At 37.5% G+C, this 21,195-nt stretch overlaps 1 protein-coding gene across 2 annotated transcripts in view; it reads right to left on the bottom strand.

Moving 5' to 3' along the window:
• Positions 1-21,195, bottom strand: part of jag2b (jagged canonical Notch ligand 2b) — a 67,895-nt gene that overhangs the window by 39,768 nt on the left and 6,932 nt on the right. For both annotated transcript variants that reach the window (XM_051645153.1, XM_051645154.1), the window contains exon 3: positions 3,455-3,509. In XM_051645153.1, coding sequence (XP_051501113.1) covers positions 3,455-3,509 — 55 coding nt within the window. The remainder of the gene's footprint in view (positions 1-3,454; positions 3,510-21,195) is intronic.

The raw sequence follows: 21,195 nt of genomic DNA, 5'->3' as shown, positions 1-21,195 counted from the left end.
CACAATGTATAGTCAGGATATTGATAACGTGAAAAATTACTATTACAATTTAAAAAAAAAAAAAAAAAGTTCAGAACTTCTTAAACTACTTCAAAGAGTTCTCATAAAAAAATCCTCCACGTGAAGCAATGACAGCTTTGCAGAACCTTGGCATTCTAGCTGTTAGTTTGTCCAGATACTCAGGTGACGTTTCACCCCACGCTTCCTGTAGCACTTGTCGGGCACTTCTCACGCACCTTACATTCTAGCTGATCCCACAAAAGCTCAATGGGGTTAAGATCCATAACACTTTTGTGAGGCATCTATTCCTCAAACTAGAGACTCTGATGTACTTATCCTCTTGTTTAGTTGTACATCTGGGCCTTCCACATCTCTTTCTGTCCTTGTTAGAGCCAGTTGTCCTTTGTCTTTGAAGACTGTAGTGTACACCTTTGTATGAAATCTTCAGTTGTTTGGCAATTTCAAGCATTGTATAGCCTTCATTCCTCAAAACAATGATTGACTGACGAGTTTCTAGAGGAAGCTGTTTCTTTTTTGCCATTTTTGACCTAATATTGACCTTAAGACATGCCAGTTTATTGCATACTGTGGCAACTCAAAAACAAACACAAAGACAATGTTAAGCTTCATTTAATGAACCAAATAGCTTTCAACTGTGTTTGATATAATGGCAAGTGATGTTCTAGTACCAAATTAGCAATTTATCATGATTACTCAAGGATAAGGTGTTGGAGTGATGACTGCTGGAAATGGGGTCTGTCTAGATTTGATCAAAAATGACTTTTCAAATAGTGATGGTGCTGTTTTTTACATCAGTAATGTCCTGACTATACTTTGTGATCAGTTGAATGCCACTTTGGTGAATTAAAATACCAATTTCCTTAATGTAGTTTGCTTTTAACCAATGAAAAGTTTAAGATGTAAAGGAAGGTCACTAGACATTGTTGTGTTTCTGGTTGTGGAGAAAAAAAAACAAACAAAAAAAAACGCATCTCTGCATAGCAAGTTCCTGAACTCGTCTATGTAGGATTATATGTTTGAATTCATTGGATTCATGGATGAATTATTTTGAGAAACAAAGATTCAGGAAACTTGTATTGAAAGATTTAGCAGTGGCAACAATATTGGGCACGACAGTAAGTGAGTAACAAATATAATACAGTATTAAATCAGCCTGTGTTTGTTTAAAAGGTAAGGATTTGTTTAGTCAGCCATTTTTTTATTGCTAAATAAACCATGATCATGACTCAAATGTGGAGAAGATCGTAGTTATTACATGGTTACTTGCCAAAGAAATACATAATTCCTCATGAAATATTTGAGAGTAAATTATTTAAATAAGGTAGAAGAACATGTAGCGTGGAACGCAACGAAAAACAACGGTGAAGTACGTGATAGTAAGGGTAGTTTCTCATCTGTCTTATATTACTTATGCCGTCCCGTATTTTGGACGAAATGAACGCATCGGGACCCAACCCACTGTCCCGTATTTAGGCGGCAAATGTATCGAGGGAGACCCCCTTCCCCGGTCGACCGGCAAATAATTCTAGGGAGATCACGGGATCAAACTGAAGCCGTGAGATCAGACAGGGGAATCCCCGGGCCATCAGTCTATAATAACACTACCTACAGCTGGATACACATTTATTAACCCTTCACATTCGCAGCTTGTATTCGTCTAGACTATTTTTGCAGTTTATATAGCGTTATTTTATCACCAAATCTCATACACATGATAAGAATTGGGGAAAGAAAGTGTGGGGAATTTTTTCAGTTTTCTATAGTTTTTTTCAGTCGAATAATTGTTGTAGTTTGTGTGCTTCACATAAATTGGGACATATAGCTATCAATGATTGGCTGAACTGAGTGCTTTTAGGTGATTTCACTTGCATGTTTTTTTTTCTTTCATTCTTGGAAAATACAGTTCCACACTTGTATTAACGGGAAGGAGTTTGCTCTGCAATGATGTTAGCCAATCATAACATTAGGCATGTCTTAAAGCAGTAGTACACAGAAATCGATCATTTCACACAGTGGGCCAGAGACAGGGTGGAAAAAGGTCATGGAATGCTATGCTATTTTAGTGCAAAAATCTTTTCAAACATAAGTGAACCTCAAGGAAGAAGAAAAAAGAAATTGCATGACATGACCCTTTTAAATAACCTTTCATGCCCAATAAAACAGCAGAATTTAAATTTCCGACACACCATTAGGTTTGGGTATTGATATTGATTTCCTGTTTCGATTTGATTCACAAGCTCTCGATTCGGATTTCTATTCCATATGGGTCCATTTTGCTTAGGCCTACATATAAAACAAATCTCTCAGCTAATGCTTCTAATTATATAACCTTCTAGGTACAATACTAAAATATACATTTGACAAATTAATTATATTACATTTTAGCTTTTGAAAATTATTCAAATTCAGTGTATTCTATCAATAAATGTCTTACAATTGCATATATTATATTGCATATATACAGTGTGTGTGTGTGATATATATATATATATATATATATATATATATATATATATATATATATATATATATATATATACACACATACACACACACTATATAGATATATAGATATAAATATATACACACGTGTATATATTTATATCTATATATCTATATAGTGTGTGTGTGTGTGTGTATGTGTATATAAAAAAAAAACATATTTATTGTTTACATGTATAATTTGTACAATTTTCAAGTATTTACATTTATATGTAGAACACATGCTAAATCTGTACTGTCTCTTTAAGACTACCGGCATAAACCAGTGAGAGCAATGATAGAAGATACGTTTCTTTAGCACATACTTGCTATGTGTGATTAGAATTAAACATTTCTGTCTTGTTGTTTTTAAATCAACAACTGACTGTAAAGAACAGAAAGGGTATAAAAGAGACATTATTCAATGACAAACAGATTACGTGGATCTCGTCTTTGGACATACATCACATAGAACGAGTCAAACCAAACTTTTACTCTCAACAAGCAGTGAAAGGATCTTGCTGCTGAACTTCTTCACCGCTATACTACTCAAACACTAGTGAGTTCAGATCTAAAAGTTAACCAGCCAGTGGCTAATCACAGACATTTTTACTCACACAGCACAAAATATTTTCACATATTCAAGTGATTTACTCTCTTTGTAAAGGGTTGTCCCATAGAGTAAAACATCGATCTTCAAACAAAGATTGCGATGCATCGGAAAAATCGTTGTTTTTACCCAGTCCTACACACCATGATGAATTTCCCCTCACTTAACTTATGACACATTAGCAGGGCAACATTAACACTTACTCTCACCTTCAAGGATCTCTGCACCATCCCCTAAAGCGCTAAAATAAAGACTACAGTGCTCAACAACACCCATCAGGAGCACTAAACCCAACCAAGGGAGGCTACAGCAGTGAATCATGTAGTACATGAGAATACTCACTGTTTTGAGTGGAGTTGTCCCAGTCCCAGGCTTCCAAGATGAGTGTGTAGGATCGCTGAGGGAGAAAGAGAAAGCACATCAGTATGAGACTTTTATAGGGCCCTATAAATCAGTTTTATTTATTTCCCCAAATTCAGTAGTTTTATTTTTTCCCAAATTCCATGTTTTCCGTTTTATTTTATTTTTAATTCCGTGTTTTAAAAGTTTAATTATATTTTATTATCTAATCAAATGAATTCTTAGAACTTCAATGAAATTAAGACAGACCAATTACTTTTCAACATACCATTGCATTCTTTTTATTAAATTAATTATTGATATATTTGTATTATTGAATATTACATTTTAATATATAGTAGTGATATTCAACTTATGCGGCAAGGAAAATTTTGCACCATCTTGAAAATTTTGTCTTGGAACTTCCGGTCTAGCGGTTGCTATATAGATATCTATGGTGTTGACGTCAAAGTGTAATTAGCTAGCAAAGTGAATTTACAGGTTGTAGAGTTGCCAAAAGTTATCATGAGTATTTTGAAGTGTTCAGGGGATGTCATAATAACTGGAAGCAGACCGGGGAGATTTTATAAGAGTACTTCTTTCATAAATCCACAAGATCCTATCTTCACACTATGAACGTGCTGATATGCCTCTGTGCTCTTGAAACTCCAAGACAACACAAAGTAATTACAAATATCTCTGTATGACAACTCTGACCATATTCTCGTCATTAAACCCATTGTAATTAGTGCCCGACCGATATATCGGTCCGCCGATATTAGCCTTTCACCGATATATCGTATCGGCGTATATTTTACCGATATGCTCCGACTCCATTGTTTACAGAGCTAACTCTGAACTGAAGGTGGCTCTGCAGACCGTGCAGAGTTAAGCGATGCGAAGACACTGCTCAACTCCGCAGTAAGTTGCTAACTAGTTTGTGAAATACATACTGGAAAGTTAGCAAACAATGACCCCATCATTTTCCCTTTTCAATATAACCAATATAACGTTAACCCTGTCCCTGACAACCATGTCACTCATGTCTGTTTGCTGTTAGCCAGCTATAGTTTGTCAGTGCAGTCAGTAATGTAGCAGATTGAAAGGTAATCACCAGAGCATCTTTTTGCAGCTCAGCAGACAACGGTGCGGTGGTGGATTGTGTCTGTTGAGTGTTGATTTCACGCAACGCTGTTAACTAGTTGGTGAGACGCAACGCTGGTCCATCTTTTACTCTCTGTGACAACAAGTTTATAGCTAACTATCTAACCACATAGCTACTTTCATTGCTTGTCAGCTGAGTGGAAGCGAATGTGTACACCAAACTGTTTTGTTCAGGATTCACAGTTTGGTACCCCCTTCAACCGAACAATTCCAATCATTGCATTTATAAAATTTAATATTTAGAAGTCTGGTTTTCCATCGTTGAAGGTTTCCCCTGAACTTGTATAGCAGAATATGGTGTAATACTGCTACCGCCGTTTATCTCTTGTCTAGGCAGGTGTAAATGCTTCTTGTTTTACAACCTGCCAATAATTGACTGGCAGTAATAAACTAGTCAGCATTTGACTGATACTAAACAGTACTGCTGTTTATTTAGCTATTTATTTTATTTTTATTTATTCTTTATTCAAATGGTCAGCAACTGACTGATACTGAACATACAGTACTGATGTTTTTTTAAGCTATTTATTGTATTGTTATTTATTCTTAATTTCCTCTGTGTTCATTTCTGTTGCCAATGTATAATAATAATGTCAAATATTCTTTGATGAAAATATTTGTTTAAGAAAGCAGCTTTCTGGAGTACATTTGCATATTCATATCAGTGCAAAATCGGTGAACAATCCACATAGAAAAGGTCTGTTTTCATTCCAGCTCAGCAAATTAACTATATCGGCCACCATATCGGTAATCGTGAATTCTCCCCCTCTAAAATTGGTATTGGTCTCAAAAATCCCATATCGGTCGAGCTCTAATTGTAACACAGTTAAGGTGAGTAGATTGTTTTTTGAGTGTTAAACCGGAATAGGGCAAGGCGTGCCAGTATATTTATAAACACACATACACACACACATAACATGTGAAAGTTTACGTTTTGTTTTATATTCAGTTTACAACAATTTTATCACATTTAAGCCTTTTAAAAATGTGGGGTGACATTCATTTATATTAAAAAAAAAAAAAAAAGTACAAATGCTATTTTCTTTAAAATTGAAATAATAAGAGTTGTAAACTACACATTTTAACACAAATTATTAACAAGCTGAAACCTAAAAAATTAAGCAGAATTACACGTATAACATTTTAAAGCTTGTTGCATAAAAAAGTGGAGTGTGTCTAAATGTGATCTGCCAGGTCCAATTTACCTCCGTGGGTAAAAACAAACATTTACAGTGTCTGCAAAACACTTCACTAGCATTTTTGCATAGTAAAGGGGAGGTGCAGATTCACACCATCAACTCTTGGTGAAAAATACTTCTCGTGTGTCTAGAGAAGCAACACGCAATCTGTCTGTCCATACCAGGTGTGATGCGACACCGTGATATTAATACACTAAAATGAGGATAATTAACAATAAAATGTATAAAACAGAGCAATTACAGACAGAACAGTCAGTTTATTGAATGCAACTCATTTTCTCTCATAAACTCCATAACATTTTCTACGGCAAGTCCGAGGAGATAAAATACACAATCACACTAGGGCTGAAACGATTAGTCGATGTAAATTTTCATTGTCGAATAGTCGTTTGATCTCATTTAACGTAACATGAGATCACATTAAACTCTGATGACGCATGAGAGCAGCACTGCAGCTCACGCCTGACCGAGGAGAGGAAGAATTAAACAGCTCACAGTCCAGATGCACTCCAAACCTTCCAAACAGCTTTAGGTGATGTAGATCGCAAAGTATGAGGGAATTATAATGCAAAAATACAAAATAAGTAAATACAGAAGCACTCTCGTTGTGGAATAAGCAGAGCACGAGCTGCCGCTTCGCTGAAGCAAAACTTGCATGTCGAGCATCTTTAAAGGAAACACCCTGGTGTTACATCTTTAATGCAGTTACATTTAATGCATTATAGCTTTAATAAAGTTCAAATAATACAGAAGCAGGTCATGTAAATAACTACAAACTCCGAAACTGGCATTTCTCTGTGCGGTCAGTGCCTCTTCTATGAGTTGTGCAAAGTGTCCCAATCAAAGGGGGAGAGATTGAAACTGCACCTGGCTGACGCACACTCTGTCGTGGGGACGCTCGTCCCCCTCACCCGTGCTTGCCGCAGCTAGATTATAAAATGATGGCTTGCAACTTATTGAATCATAAAGTATCACTGTGCATTTCTTATTGTTAATAAAATTGGTAATGCGCAGCTTTATTAATAAGAGATAGTTTGGTTTTTTGCGAGTTAAAGATGAACAGAAAGGTGAGAGAGGGTTGTCTTCGCCCCATTACACACGGCAACAAAATACGTTTTTGATTTGTTTTTGTTTTGGCTTGTTTTCCAATATAAATATCTAAAACTCCTTTAAAACAAAATGTACATTTACTTTATCATCTATACTGCAGAAGAAAAAATTGTTATCTGAGAATGTTATAATGTAATATAATATTAAAAATACAAATACTTAAAAAAAATCTAAAAATCCTTTAAAAAAAGATGCATTCACCTGAGAAGCAGCATATAAGATATTTAGACTTTCTTTTAGAGAATAGATCTTGAATAGAAGTATATTTTGTCTTTACTGCACTCGCAGAAGTATAACCAAATGAAAAAAACATACTTATATACAAAATACACTTATATTTAACTCTTAAACCAAGTCTAAATATCTTAAATGTTGCTTCTCAAGTAAATTAATCTTGTTTTAAGGATTTTTAGACAATTTTAAAACGGAAAGCAAGACAAAAACACTTGATAACAATAGGATTTTTTGCAGTGAATTTCTTTACTGAATTAAACTTAATAAAGTATTTTCTCCCTTTAATTCAGTGAATGTCATTTAGAGGTATTTTTAAAAGATGATTTTGTCCTCTTTATTGTTAGTAAGCACGTTTAATACAACCTGTTAGTTCAGGGCACAAGCTAAATAATCGGTTAAGAGCTAATAACTAATCGTTGTAATAATCGCCGAATAGTCGAATAATCTTTCTAATAATTGTTAGATCAAATCAAAATCAAATCACTTTTACTGTCACACAACCATATACACAAGTGCAATAGTGTGTGAAATTCTTGGGTGCAGTTCCGAGCAACATAGCAGTCATGAAAGTGATGAGACATATACCAATTTACAATAAACATCAGATTTACAACACAATTAAAGTCTAATATGCACATAATTACACACAACACAATATACAAATAATAACATACACTGTACAGTATACAATACACACAATACAATAAAAAAAGTATATATAGTATATATAGAATGTACAGTAGGTTGTATTGTACTGTATTGACATTCAGGCTGTCGGTTGATAGAAAGTTGTTTATAGTAAGTAGATTAATCGATTATCAAAATAATTGTTTGTTGCAGCCCTAAATCACACACATACACAGGGCAAAGTTACGTTATGAATTGCATACTTATTTATTCTGTTAAGATTGTTAATGTTCACGCGGTACACCTGTTGTTGTTTCACCGATCTCCACGTGACAGGGAAGCGGAGAGAAAGTCCAAATGAGCTGCTATTTCTCCACACTGCCATTCTGAACTGGTGTGTGTGTGTGTGTGTGTGTGTGTGTGTGTGTGTGTGTGTGTGTGTGTGACAGCACCGGCTGAAGAAAGAGTGACATCAAGCACAACATTCGGTGGGTGCGTGACATCCTCGGTGAAAATAAAGTTGCTTTGTACTGGCTAGTGAAACTCTGGCTTTATTACACTGTTATGAGAAAGATTTTAGACCTATTTGTTGACTGGGCTGCCTGACGTGACTTCGCAGAAAATAGAAAGCCCTGTCGCTGATGCTCGTCATGTTTAACGGCTGGTTAGGACAAAAACACTGATTAACATGGAACAGATATATTTTAATCGCACTGCACCGTCGCGTCATGTCTGGTTAGGACAAGGTGTTAATGTACCTATTAAACTGCAAAATATAAATCACACTAGGACATATCACGATTTTAATTTGATTATTTGTGCAATCATACATTAATTGTATCCCAAATATGTCAAATTCTGTGACATTCCGCATTTTGCTGGTAATTCCGTTTGTATGAAACCAGGAAGTAATCGCATTTGCATAACCAGTCAATATAATTTTGAAGATAACTATTGCCCCCTTGATTACTGAGATTTTTCCCATCACAGTAATGCAAGAATGCACGTTAAGCATGTTCAACCACGATATCTGCATACATACTTTCACAGAATATGTTTCTGGACTTATACTTTGCAAAAACTGAAAAGAGGATTTTTGGTCTAATATACCCTGCTAAAAAAAAATAAAAAAAATAATATATATATATATATATATATATATATATATATATATATATATATATATATAGCTTAAACCATCCTAAATTGGTTTGATGGTCTTAGCTGGTTTCCCAGCTGGGCCGAGCTGGTGCTCAGCTAGTTTAGCTGGGTGGCCATCTGGTCTCCCAACCTGACCAGCTTAAAGGACCCAAAAAAATTCTCTTAAACCAACCACAGGAACAGCAAATCAGTTTAGGCAGTTTTAGCCACTTTCATTGAAGGAGAACATGAACTGATGGGAAGGAAAATGGAGAAATGGGATTGGGAAATGACACAAGCCAAATTCGAAAGTGCATCACAAGCTTGAGTAACACATCTCAACATGTCAGAGCATTATGTTTTATGTATATTTTTGAACATTGAGGGGACAGTTAGATTTACACATACATCTTGTTGATCTCCAGAGGTGGAGTCAAACAGTGTGGATGTGAGTGTGTGTGTTAAAGTGCTGGGGGGGCCTGTGGGCTGGTCTGGTCTGGTGGATGCAGTCAGGGATTAGAGACAGCACTAGGTCTGTCTGGATGGGTTGGAGTGGAAGTGGGTGCGGGGGCCGTTGTACTCTGCTGCAGCCACATATTCATGCAGACGTACAACAGATGCGTCTTAAAAAGATGGATTATTTGACATGAACGTGGATCATCCCTCGACAAGCTGCAGGGCTTCTGACCTCTTCTCCCATCCCCCAACATGTGGGCGGCCGCCGTGTCTATGCGTGAGAGAGCGTATTAGTGGGGTCTCGTGGTAGTGAGCATCTGTGTTTATATGCATACTTGTCTACGTGAAATGTGTGTATTTGCTTGTATGTGCATGCGGATTTGGTTCAGAGCTCCATCAGTAAATGAATATGCTGGATTGATCCGGTTGGCTGTGAACATGTGGTCATGTGTACCAGTGCATGCATGTGCATACCCAAGGAGAAAGTTCAGAATGTCAGGGTGTGTGTGTATGTGTGTGAAAAAGAGAGAGAGAGAGACGGTACCACGGGGATGGTCCTGTTCCCACACACTCCGTCTCTGGTTAGCTGGATTATGTGACAGCTGCCCAAAGGGCTAGATGCGGATAAAGCCTGGTGGGGGGAGGTGACCACTGAACAAAGACCTCCATCTAAACTCCGTCACCGAGAGATATCATCAACCTGAGTCTTGTGACACTCCAAAAACATTCCTTCAGCCACACACATAGTCTCCATCCATGGCCCTTAGAAAGGATCTGACATACAACATAATTGAACAAAAATGCACATGCCAAAACTGGCTCTATTGGAGATGTATGTTGCCGTTAAAACAGTAGTTCTATCTAAATTCTAAACTGCTTATCATGGACTACTTTTGCAGATAACAAAATATTTATATTGGGCTGTGAACAAGCTAACGCAGGCCGCCTTGGTATGGACACATTTGCTGGGAGCAAACGCATCCTACTTGCCCTCCATTTCCCCCCTACTAATGTGCTTGTTGTCAAAACTGTGCAATCCTCCAGGTCATCACATACTTGCATTTGGTAAGACTGCAGTCATGTTGGGACATTAAGCCTGTAACCAGCCTGTGTGTGTGTTTGTGTGGCAGTATTAGTAGGTGGGTGGCTTGCAGGGGGGTGGTGGTAAAGGAGGGAGCCACAGGTGCAGGTTCCCACAGTTGGTGGATGGGGCAGTTTAAAGAGGGGATGGGCTGAAATTAGAGGGGGCTGAAGTGAGAGAGGCTAAGAATGACCCTGGAGACCTTTCATCAGGCTTCTCATCAGCTTCAAAAGGCTCCCACGCTGCAGTTTCAATTGGTAGTTGCGCACACACGCAATCTACTGCAATGCTTTGAAACATGCACACACAAGACCCTGCTCAGTGCAAACCATCTGATTATTACAAATGTGGAATTTTAAAACAATGTTAACTTTAAATCACATAATCCCATGACAGCATAATGCAAGATCTCCTCTCAGGATCTCCTTGCTAAGAGGACAAAACATTTTTCACCAGCATTACGAGAGGTTTCAAGAAACAAGTAATGTCCAGTTGAGGACGCCTCACCATGGCGACCTATAAAGGTCACTGTGACTTGTTTAAGTGCGAGGCAAGGTGGTCTAAGAGCCTTCACACACACCATATCTGAAGTACTGAAGCCTTCAGCACTCCGTCAATACCCCCACCACAAATAGAGCAAGAGAACTGGGAGAGATATAGAGAACTGGGCCTATGCTATGGATGGGTTAATGAAGGAATGAAAAAGAGACCAACATAGAAACAGAGTTAAAGATAAAGGTCTCCATTCCCTGGTGACTTTGGTGAGAGAAAGAGAAGTTAATTTCCTTATCTGCTTTAGGGAGCGGAAATGCAGAGAGGCAAACTTCCCTTGTCTGACCTGCCAGGATGATCCCTTACCCACCCTCTCAGCCAATCAACACATTACCAGAAGATCATGTCTGCCATTGTGATTAGAAGCAAAATAAGTGTGATGGTCAATACTTTAAGACTTACAACAAGTTTATGGAAAAGATGGAAAGCAACAGCTAAATGGCAAATATTTTGCATCTTATTACCATAGACTTGCTTAAAGCTAATTACAAAATAGGGGAGAGCAGAGATACTTAAAACACTCAGAAAATGTTTAGCCTTAAGCTTTGAAATATTGCCTCAATCTTCTTTGACATGTCAGCAGTCATTATCTGTGTCAATGAAATGTATAACCTACGAGTCACATACTAAATTAAACTGAAAGCTCAAAGTTCGATATTACATTAATAACACCCATGCTGTATAATTATAACAGTAGTATGTGATAAATGTAACGGTAAATTAAAAAGCCCTATAATCTGTATTTCTATATTATAAGCATAATGAATAAAGACTAATCAAACTGATGTCAATACACAAAACCTTAAACACTATAGACCAACCATAAATAAAACTAAAACTTGCATTTAGTATAAAACATTCAATAATTTTTTTTTTTTTTATATTTATGAATTTTTTTTTCCAAATGAGAATGCCCCCAAATGTTCCCAAAGGGTGGTTTTGTTGGATTTAGCCAATTTCTGGAGACACATTTATCCCTGCACCATAACGAAGCACACACACAAACCCTTCCCTCCAAGTCTAAGCTTCAGTTCTGTGACATATTTTGATCGATTGTCCTCAGGGGACCTGCAGGTCATTTATTCATATCTTGGTAAGCGACTACTGCATATAATCTCCATTAATCTGGGATGTCAATCCCATCTTTTTTGCTGAACTGTTGACTGACAGAGATTTGGGCCAGACTGAGGGTAGAGAAGCAATGGACAACACTGACCATAACCTTCAATTACCTCTAAATGTGAGACACCACCAGGCCAATTACAGGCTGCTAAAAGATTTTTTGTATTATCAGTCTTGAACAAGATGAGAGTTTCCTGTTCGTTAGTTTAGGGGCAGAATGGGCCTTCAAGTTTTCGTGACACCCCTTCAGAACAGTTTGGAATGACTGATTAAATTAATTAAACATGATGTTAAAATAATTTCAATCAAATATTCCATCTTTAGTGCATTTCATTTCCTAGAACTTATTTGGGTCATATGGCAACGAATGCATCCAAATTTGGACTGCTGGAAAAGTAATGGTGGAAATAAATCAAAGCTAGTCCCCCCTTGATAAATTCAGCACCTTAGAAGCAAAGAATGCCCATCCCATATAGGAAAAACAGTGCAATCCCAGTGTACATTTATTAAGACGATCAAGCCATGGTGCAGGTTTAGCCTCCATGTTCTTCTCAGGGACCTGCAGCACAGGTCTGATCACAAATAAGAACACTTTATTCTCACCAGCCCTCTAGAGCAGGTGATCAGCAATGTGATGGAAGCTATTCACCCCAGCATGACAAGGTCATGTTTGTGTCAACCAAGTCTAGACTTGGTAGACTAAGTTTGGGGACTGTTGGGGGTGTTTGAGGTCCAGTCACCTCGCAGGGGCCACATCACACCCTTTGCGGTGGGAAGAGGAGGTTGAAAAGCCAGCTCTGTAATCAATCACCCAGAAGAGAAAGGTGTCCCCTACTCCATCACCAATACGACTATACTGCCGACAGGGGGTAAACAGGTCATTTCATCTGCACTCTTTCTCTTTCTCTCGGTCTGTCAACTCAGCATCCATCACACATCCATCTTAAATTCCAAACCAATAACCCTATTTATTTCTTTTGTTGGTGCAAGTATCCAGAAGACCAACAAGTGTCAACACCAACCATAAAAACTCTCTGAAGACAACCTCAAGCATACAGTCTAATTAACCTGAAGGAAACGGCAGAGATTACTCCTCAGATCCTGGTAATGACAGGAGAGCAGGTTGGTGAGGGGATGGGGACACATCAAAGGAAGTTGCTGAAAAAATTGCTGGGGAAGACTATGAGTACAGTGACATTCACCTTGAGGTCCCACCCTAACTCAGCCTGTGGAGGAGCTGCAGAGGGTTTTCTGGGTGGCTCTGCTAGTCTCTTGTTCTCTTGACCCTACGTGATGCCTAAAAGCTTAGTCGCATATACCTTTGCTCTGCAAAATTCCGTTGGCAAAATGCAGTCATCTTAATGAGAATGCGCGAAAGATTCGTCCCTCAGGTGAAATTCCCCTGATGGACTTCCAGTGATGAAGGAATTTCCCTATGCGAATTTTACGTGGGGATCAAGTTTGATGAATTTTGACATGCAAATTCACAGCATTGACCAACGATAAGTTGCTTGGTTTGGCAGTGACCAGTATGAAGTCCAGCATAATAAAAAAAGATGGCTTGGGATGTAGTTTTTGAGTGTTTCACACTCGCTTAAAATCATCTCTTCTTATCCTGTGGAATTTTGCTGAATCCTGGCTATATCAATCTAAACCAAAAAAGATTTAGCTGACAAGCCATTTTTGGGTGGCTTTGCTAGTCTTTCTCAGAGGCCAGTGTGAAAAGCCTTTCCCATCCTCCCTTGTCAACAACTCAACCTCAGATCGGCCCTTAAGCAATGCCTGGCTATTCCACACCAGAAAAGGTTTAGCTGAAGAGGGCTTTCTAGGTGGCTTTGCTAGTCTCACATTCAGAGACCAATGTGGAAAGTCTTTCCCATCCACTCTCAACAACATACCCATTTGTCTTAAGTTATGTCTTCGAAATCAGAAATCCCTCTTCCACTTTGTGTCTCTGCACAAAACCAGTGACCTCTCCACACAAGTCCATATGACATATATTGCTTCGACTCTAACAATTGTCCTTTTCCGCCAGGCTTCCAGAGCATAAAAGCAGACAATAGCTTTGTTTAAGCAGTATTATGGCCCTGGTAGGACAGGAAGATGCAGCCTGACGTACACTCTGGGCCCTGAAGCCAGTAAATGATATTCTGCGTTCAGTACCCTCCCCCCTTTTAGCACTCTCCCACCCAGGGGTTGAGTTCCTACAGACACCATCATGCACCATCATTGACTACAATGCTTTTAGTTAACCTTACATACCCATGAGACACCATCATCAATAAAGCAAGTCAAACGAGAGTTTAAGTGCAGCTAGTCTGAAAACCGATCAGGCTGCAGGAATCAGGAGTACTGAGAGAGATGCACAATTATGCTTGCATAGTACTTTTCACTGTAGACTTGGCCAGCGTAGGGCACGCTCTGGGTGAGTGTGTACACACACGGCCCATTTAGCATTCTGCTGCTATGCCAACAAGATCATTAGTAATGACAATACAACAAACCCCTCCCCTCTGGGTGCTAATTAAGCAGGAGGGGAGGGCAATGGGCACCACAGACTCAGTTACATTACATACAGAAAAGCAAGCAAAGGTGCATACAAGTTATATCGCCCTGATGACAAGTTTTCCAATGACATGTACTACATAAAGGAGTCAGAAACTGAAATGTTGAAATTACTACTTAAAAAACAATTTGAGATATAGTGTCATAAAGTTCCATATTTACTGTCATTTAAAAAACAATATTATGTTTTCTTGATTCAGATCTTCACCGTTTCCACCTTTACAGGACAGAAACATTATTTTCTTTTTCAATTTGTCACATTTTAAGATTGAATCCAATATTTAATTTATACATGCCTCTGATTAATTCCCTTACTCTGATGCTCTTCAGGGATGTTATTTTATTCTATTCTTCCTGGCAGAGTCAAGATGGCTTTACCACAAATGTGTTTGCTATATATACACACTGTACACTTTATAAATTAAACTTCCAATACAGTGTCACACCATGCATGGGCCATTTCTTGGACAAAATCACAACTAAACTTACTAATATGTACATCATATCACTACAAAAGTATATCTGTAAAAAATAAGATATAATATAATTTTTCGTTCTATTATTCAGGAGTGAGAAAAGAAAACACGTACCAGCCAACCACATAATATAACCAGTTTAACTCAAAACAGACGGTCTTTCAGTATACTCTTCTAATGCACTTGATTAACAGTATAGAAATACATTATAAAGTTGCCGCTGTCGACCAAGCAAACACCTTGTAAAGGCAAGCCACATTATTTCACCAGAATATAATAAATCTTCTGTAGCTTTTGTAGACTGAGAGCAGCATGGCTGCTTGGCAGCACTAGAAACAGGCTGTGAGGTTGGAAGCTGCCATATCCCAGTGGACCCAACTCACAGATCTCCCAAAGACGCTGGCCTGAATCAATTCTCACAGCTCTCAATCCTTCCAAACCATGTATTACACAGTGGTCTGCCTATCCTAATCTAAACTAACAAGGCTTCTCAAAATTAATGTGAACGCATTAACCTGATCTGTGAAACTACACCATCTGATACTAATACACTTGTGTTATGACCCCAACATGAAATGGCAATATTCCATACACTGCTCATGGGCAACTTCCCATCTGGCAATCAGCCCGTTGGTTACTACAGTGAAGCAGCCATTTGACACCCTTGACTGCTAGCTCATCATCAAACCATCTGACAAGCCAGTTGTCTCAATGTCTTGTCCAGTTACAGTACTGCTGATTACTCCAGTTTCAGTATCTAGATAAACGACAGAGGCAATGCTAAGTAGCTTTATGTCTCACTAAAAAGACTAAGGCCTAGTTGCAGTATAGTAAGCTAGCATTGTATCAGTCCCTCTAGCTAACATGCTGTTAAATGGCTTTGTTATGGCCACAATGACACCATGAAGTACAACTCCATTACAATCATTAGCATTTTGAACAAGGTCATAGATCAAGGAGAAATTAAACTTGCTGTGTGATAATGCACTTTAATTACTGGAGAACACCTGCTCACAATTCATTAGCCCACTGGCTCGCTCAGGAAGGTGCACATGCATTAGTCAAACACAAATCACTCATGCAACACATCCATGTATGGCAACACAGCAAAACAATTTAGGCACTCTCTGAGCAAATTCAGAATCAACAGCAGGCATTCACTGCAGAAACACACTTTGATTAGTTCAAAGTTGTCCTCCCATCGAATAAATAATCTAGATTACAATTACAGCTTCCACAATTAGCTAATAGTGAAAAGTTACTTCCGTTGCGTCAAAATTCTATATTTACAGCATGTTTTTGCTGCAGTTAAACATTTGTTACCAATCGCAGACGTGATTTTTATGTATAATTTATTCAAAGATTTAATAACAGTTTTGTTTTCATGCTGCTAAGAGGGCCAATGTTAAGATCACCATTTAGGCCCTAGTAATTCAGGTGTAGCCTACATAAAGGATATGGCATCCAAAAGTATTTTAATGTATTTTCTTAAATATATATAAAAATAATACCAATATGTATAATATAACATGACAATTATATCTTTTGTCATAATTGTGCAGCCCAAGTTGTCCTGTTCACTGTGTCATTTGTGAAACTGTGCTAAAGTAGAGAAGGAACCCAGTGCCAGGGAGGTAGTGCATAATGGGCAGTTTTTTGTAAAAAAAATTAGTTGAGAACCTGGGGCTAACAACAGAAATAGGGCTGAGCAATTTATTGAATATTCACAATATAATCCCAATGATTTTGCTGACGATATAAAATTAAACGGTATTGTGAATATTGTGATGATTTTAATGCGCTTTTTATTTGGCCATTCAATTTCATAAAGAGCTCATCAATAGACTAATTTCACAATCTTTCATGACAGCACAATTAATCAAAATAACACCAAAATGGCAAGAAGGTCATATGTAATTATTAAACCACAACAGGCTCGATTTAAATAGAGGTCGACCGATATATCAGTTTCGCCGATTAATCTGCACCGATAACAGATTTCTGGAACTATCGCTATCAGCAAAAATCCACACTGATAGTTTTCACCCATTGCTTCTGGTGCTGGAGTGGCTGGGAAGGGTCTGCTGTCGTTATACAGTAAGAGAGCGGCCTCATTTCACTGATGCCTTGTGGTGTTTGTTTTGACACGTGAGACTATACTTTGAGCGGAACACTTCGGACGAGGATTTAAAACATCAACAACGAAAAGGTATACAGTACACATTGTCATATCATTATAAAGTAATTAATTTGTTGACTAGAAGCCGCATTAGTAGAGAACAGCATTATGTGTGCCGACAAGGCTGAGAGGACGTTAACATTGCTAGCCTCAAGCGTTTAGAACAATGTAACAAAAATACACGCGAGTCCTACCCAAATCCCAAATCTAAATCTTACCATCTATTTGCATTAGTTTATATCCAGCTGGTCATGTTTATGCATTCGTTAGCCAGTTTAGTTTCTTATTTAAAGCTAGTGATGTGAGAAAGCAAATTAATATCTTCATGCAGCCTTCATAAACAAATCAGAAATGCATCTGATTTCAATTCAATTTTTATCCTCACTGTAATACGATGACTTCAGATCAATCACATTCTTGTGCTAAAACAGGCTAGATACAGCACAACAAATACAGTTTAAGAGAAAGCAGATGTCTCAATATACTTTTAAAGTTCTTTTTAATTAGACACATCATCTAAAAAAAAACACCGTTCCTGCATGAGACGCTGAATAAACAAAAACAAAGGGAAACAAAGACGTTCATCTAGCACGCATTTATATAGAAAATCAAATGGATGGTCGCAAAAGTGTTTGGTGTGAACAGCCCCTTACAGTTGGTGGTGGTCTTTGGCTGTTGCATCTTGCTCTCTTATAAGCTTTTCTCAGATTAAGAAATTAGTTGTTTAAATACTTTGTCAGGAAAGATGTTCAACTTGGAAATGTGTCTTGAGATCCTCGAGTTTGGTTCCAGTCTGTTGTGCTCCATTGTTTTGAAGAGCCCCTGGCCTGGGCTCATAGTCTAAGCCGCTTCACCACCGAGTTCAACCAAATACCACTGCTATCTGTGAATATTGCTACTCTACATACAACAGTACTGAATCAAAAACAATGTGGTATTTCGCTGTTATTATGAATCCAGAGTCTGGAGTAGTAGGAATCAGTGCAAGTGTAACATCATGTGAACAGTCTATTGAAGCATTTTCCCCCTCATTTTACTTTTGACTTAACATTTGAGAATATTGACCAACTAAAAGTTTATTATTTTATGCACATTATTTGAAAATGAAATGCTCTTTTTTTCAACAGCCAGGATAGGAATGTTCTATGCAATAATATAACAGTGCTGAATGGTTTATGTATTTATTGCGCTCTCTAATGGACTAAGGAAACAACGTCAACTTAAAAATCAGCTGACTTTAAATTTGTATATTAGTTCAAATATATTAATATTTATATATTTATTTAATTTTAAAAAGTACACTACATTTTCATGGTTCAGTTCAGCACTATTTTACTTTGAGTGTTATTTTTTCATTCAGTATCAATTTAAAAAAATACCGGTTGATTAAATCGGTTATTAGCAGGTACTGCCCAACTTAGATATTGTTATCAGTAAAATCCACTATCGGTCGACCTCTAATTTAAAGACAGATAAACTTGGTCTGTGTGAATAAACCGGTGAAGCGCTGTTCTGTGTGCACGTGCGGTGCAGCGCCCTGAGAGCAGTTCACGTGCATTGTAATATCTGTACTTTTGTCTTTATGTATTTGTTTACAACTGACCCTGAAATTGTTGTACAATATTTTTGTTTAATAATAATAAAACATACACACACAAAAACAAGTTCATGTGAATTGTGAAATCAACTACTAAATCAAGTACTGCAGGTTTAAGCATTCGCACAATTCCAAACATAAGTAACTGCTACAGGTTATTATACAAATCTACAAACACAGCACAATATAACACAAAAGCAGATGACAGCATTTCACCAGATGCAGAACACTGTAAACTGTCAAATACAAACAGTAGTGGTCGACCGATATATCGCGGAGGCCGATAAATCGGCCACTACTCTGACTTTTTGTAATTATCGGCATCAGCCGATAAATTTTCCCGTTCGCCTGATTTTTTTCTTGAGGGGGCCGAAAATCGCCTGCTTGCATGGGAAGCGTCTGAGACATGTAAACAACCAGTCATGGTTCGTTTTGTTGTTACATGCCATCATGTTACTACAATAACAGACCGGTGTGCAACACAGTCTCATTTAAACGGTCTGCATATCAGAGTCGCGGCAGACACGTTTGAGCTCATAATGTTTAAGCGCTCGCCTGTTTCATTCTCCATCTCTCTCCTCAACAGTTCCTTGTAACTTTTAACTGTCTTAATGATAAAAAGGCAAATATCAATAAAACTAATATCATATACTGTCTGCAAATATGCACATCTCGTTTAAACAGATGTAATAAACCAACCTTACACAACTTCAGCAGATTCAGCATCATGTGGAACGCTCATAAATCTTCCTCTGAAGCACGTATTCTAACAGTCTCTCCTCAACAGTTCCCTGTAACTTTTGTAATAAAAGGCAAATATCAATAAAACTTCTATATACCATCTGCAAATATGCAGATATCATCTTTTTAAACACGTCACTCACGAACTTCACGAAAATCCAGCGTTTTCTTCCCATCGAGCACTCATCTAATATCTTTCTCTGAAGCGTGTATTCTATTAGCCAGAATCAAAAACTTCAGGATCAGGATCAAAAGTTCCTCTCATTCACAAATCATGATGGTCTATCTGTGACAATCCAAGTAGGCGATCCAGGCCGTTTAAACTGTCAGGAGATGGATCCGCACGAGCGTGTGAGCACAACTTCAAGGCTGCGTCCGAAACCAGGAAAATGCTGACTCCGGAGGCTGTATACGGAGGTACGATGAAATTAAGGTGCTTTTCAAACTGTTCGGAGACCGGTTTCCTTAAGAGCTCCATTCATTCAAAACAGATGTCAGTTAAGCCATTAACTGATTAAGCAGCAAGGTAGCAAGTCAGCTGCCTACGTTTTCGGATGCAGCCCAAGGTAAAAGCGTTTCACGTGTGCTATGAGTAAATGTCTTATTCACTATGCACTGTATGTACAATTGGTTTGATTTGTTTTTTGTTTGTTTTTTTAGTTAATGCAATTGCTAACGTGGACGTGCCATCCATGGTTGCTGGACTACTGTGTGTACTGTTATTTCCTTCTTCCTAACATATTAACAATTTCTTCATGTGCAAATAAGTTACTCAAATTTAAAGACTAAAAAATCTGAAGAAACTGCGATCTACCATTTAATATACAATATTTTTTAGTTTTGTGTGAAATTGAGTAAATATAGTGCTAAATAAGAGTTTATATTATTTATGCAATTTTATGTTTGCTATTTACTATATTAAATTGTGTGATATATCGGCATTGTATCGACCACCCTGCTCTCTGGATATCGGCATCAGCCATTAAAAAAAAAACCACATCGGTCGACCACTAACAAACAGCACTTTCATTGTCAAAATAAAAGCCCCAGGTAAAGGTGAATTAAATAGGACCAAAATATATTATTTTTGTACAACACAAATTTAATCCTCAAAATAATAATGATAATTCAGTATTATATTATAATAATAAACTTGACTTGTTCCCACAGAAATAATTTAGTATTATGCAATATTCAACTGGGTTGAGTAGTTTTTGTGCATCTTGTTCATTCACAAAAATGTTTTAGTAAAAATATATGAATCATTGTATATGGAATATAAATATAAATGCATTTCAATTAAAATGTGTTTGCATTTATTTGTTTCATTTATTGAAAAACTGTGGGAAACTTGCCTTCATTATTTCTAAATAGATTTTTTTTAATGCCTTCAACATTATGAATCTACTTGGCTACAATGGCTATTTGGATGAAATGATTAAAATAAATAACTTCATTTCAAAAGCAAATACATAATTATTGTGATATATACACACACACA

Source organism: Myxocyprinus asiaticus, chromosome 19 (genome assembly GCF_019703515.2).
Source record: "Myxocyprinus asiaticus isolate MX2 ecotype Aquarium Trade chromosome 19, UBuf_Myxa_2, whole genome shotgun sequence".
Lineage (NCBI taxonomy): Eukaryota > Metazoa > Chordata > Actinopteri > Cypriniformes > Catostomidae > Myxocyprinus > Myxocyprinus asiaticus.
Note: the sequence above shows the minus strand (reverse complement) of the source record. Positions and strands in the feature narration are given on the sequence as shown.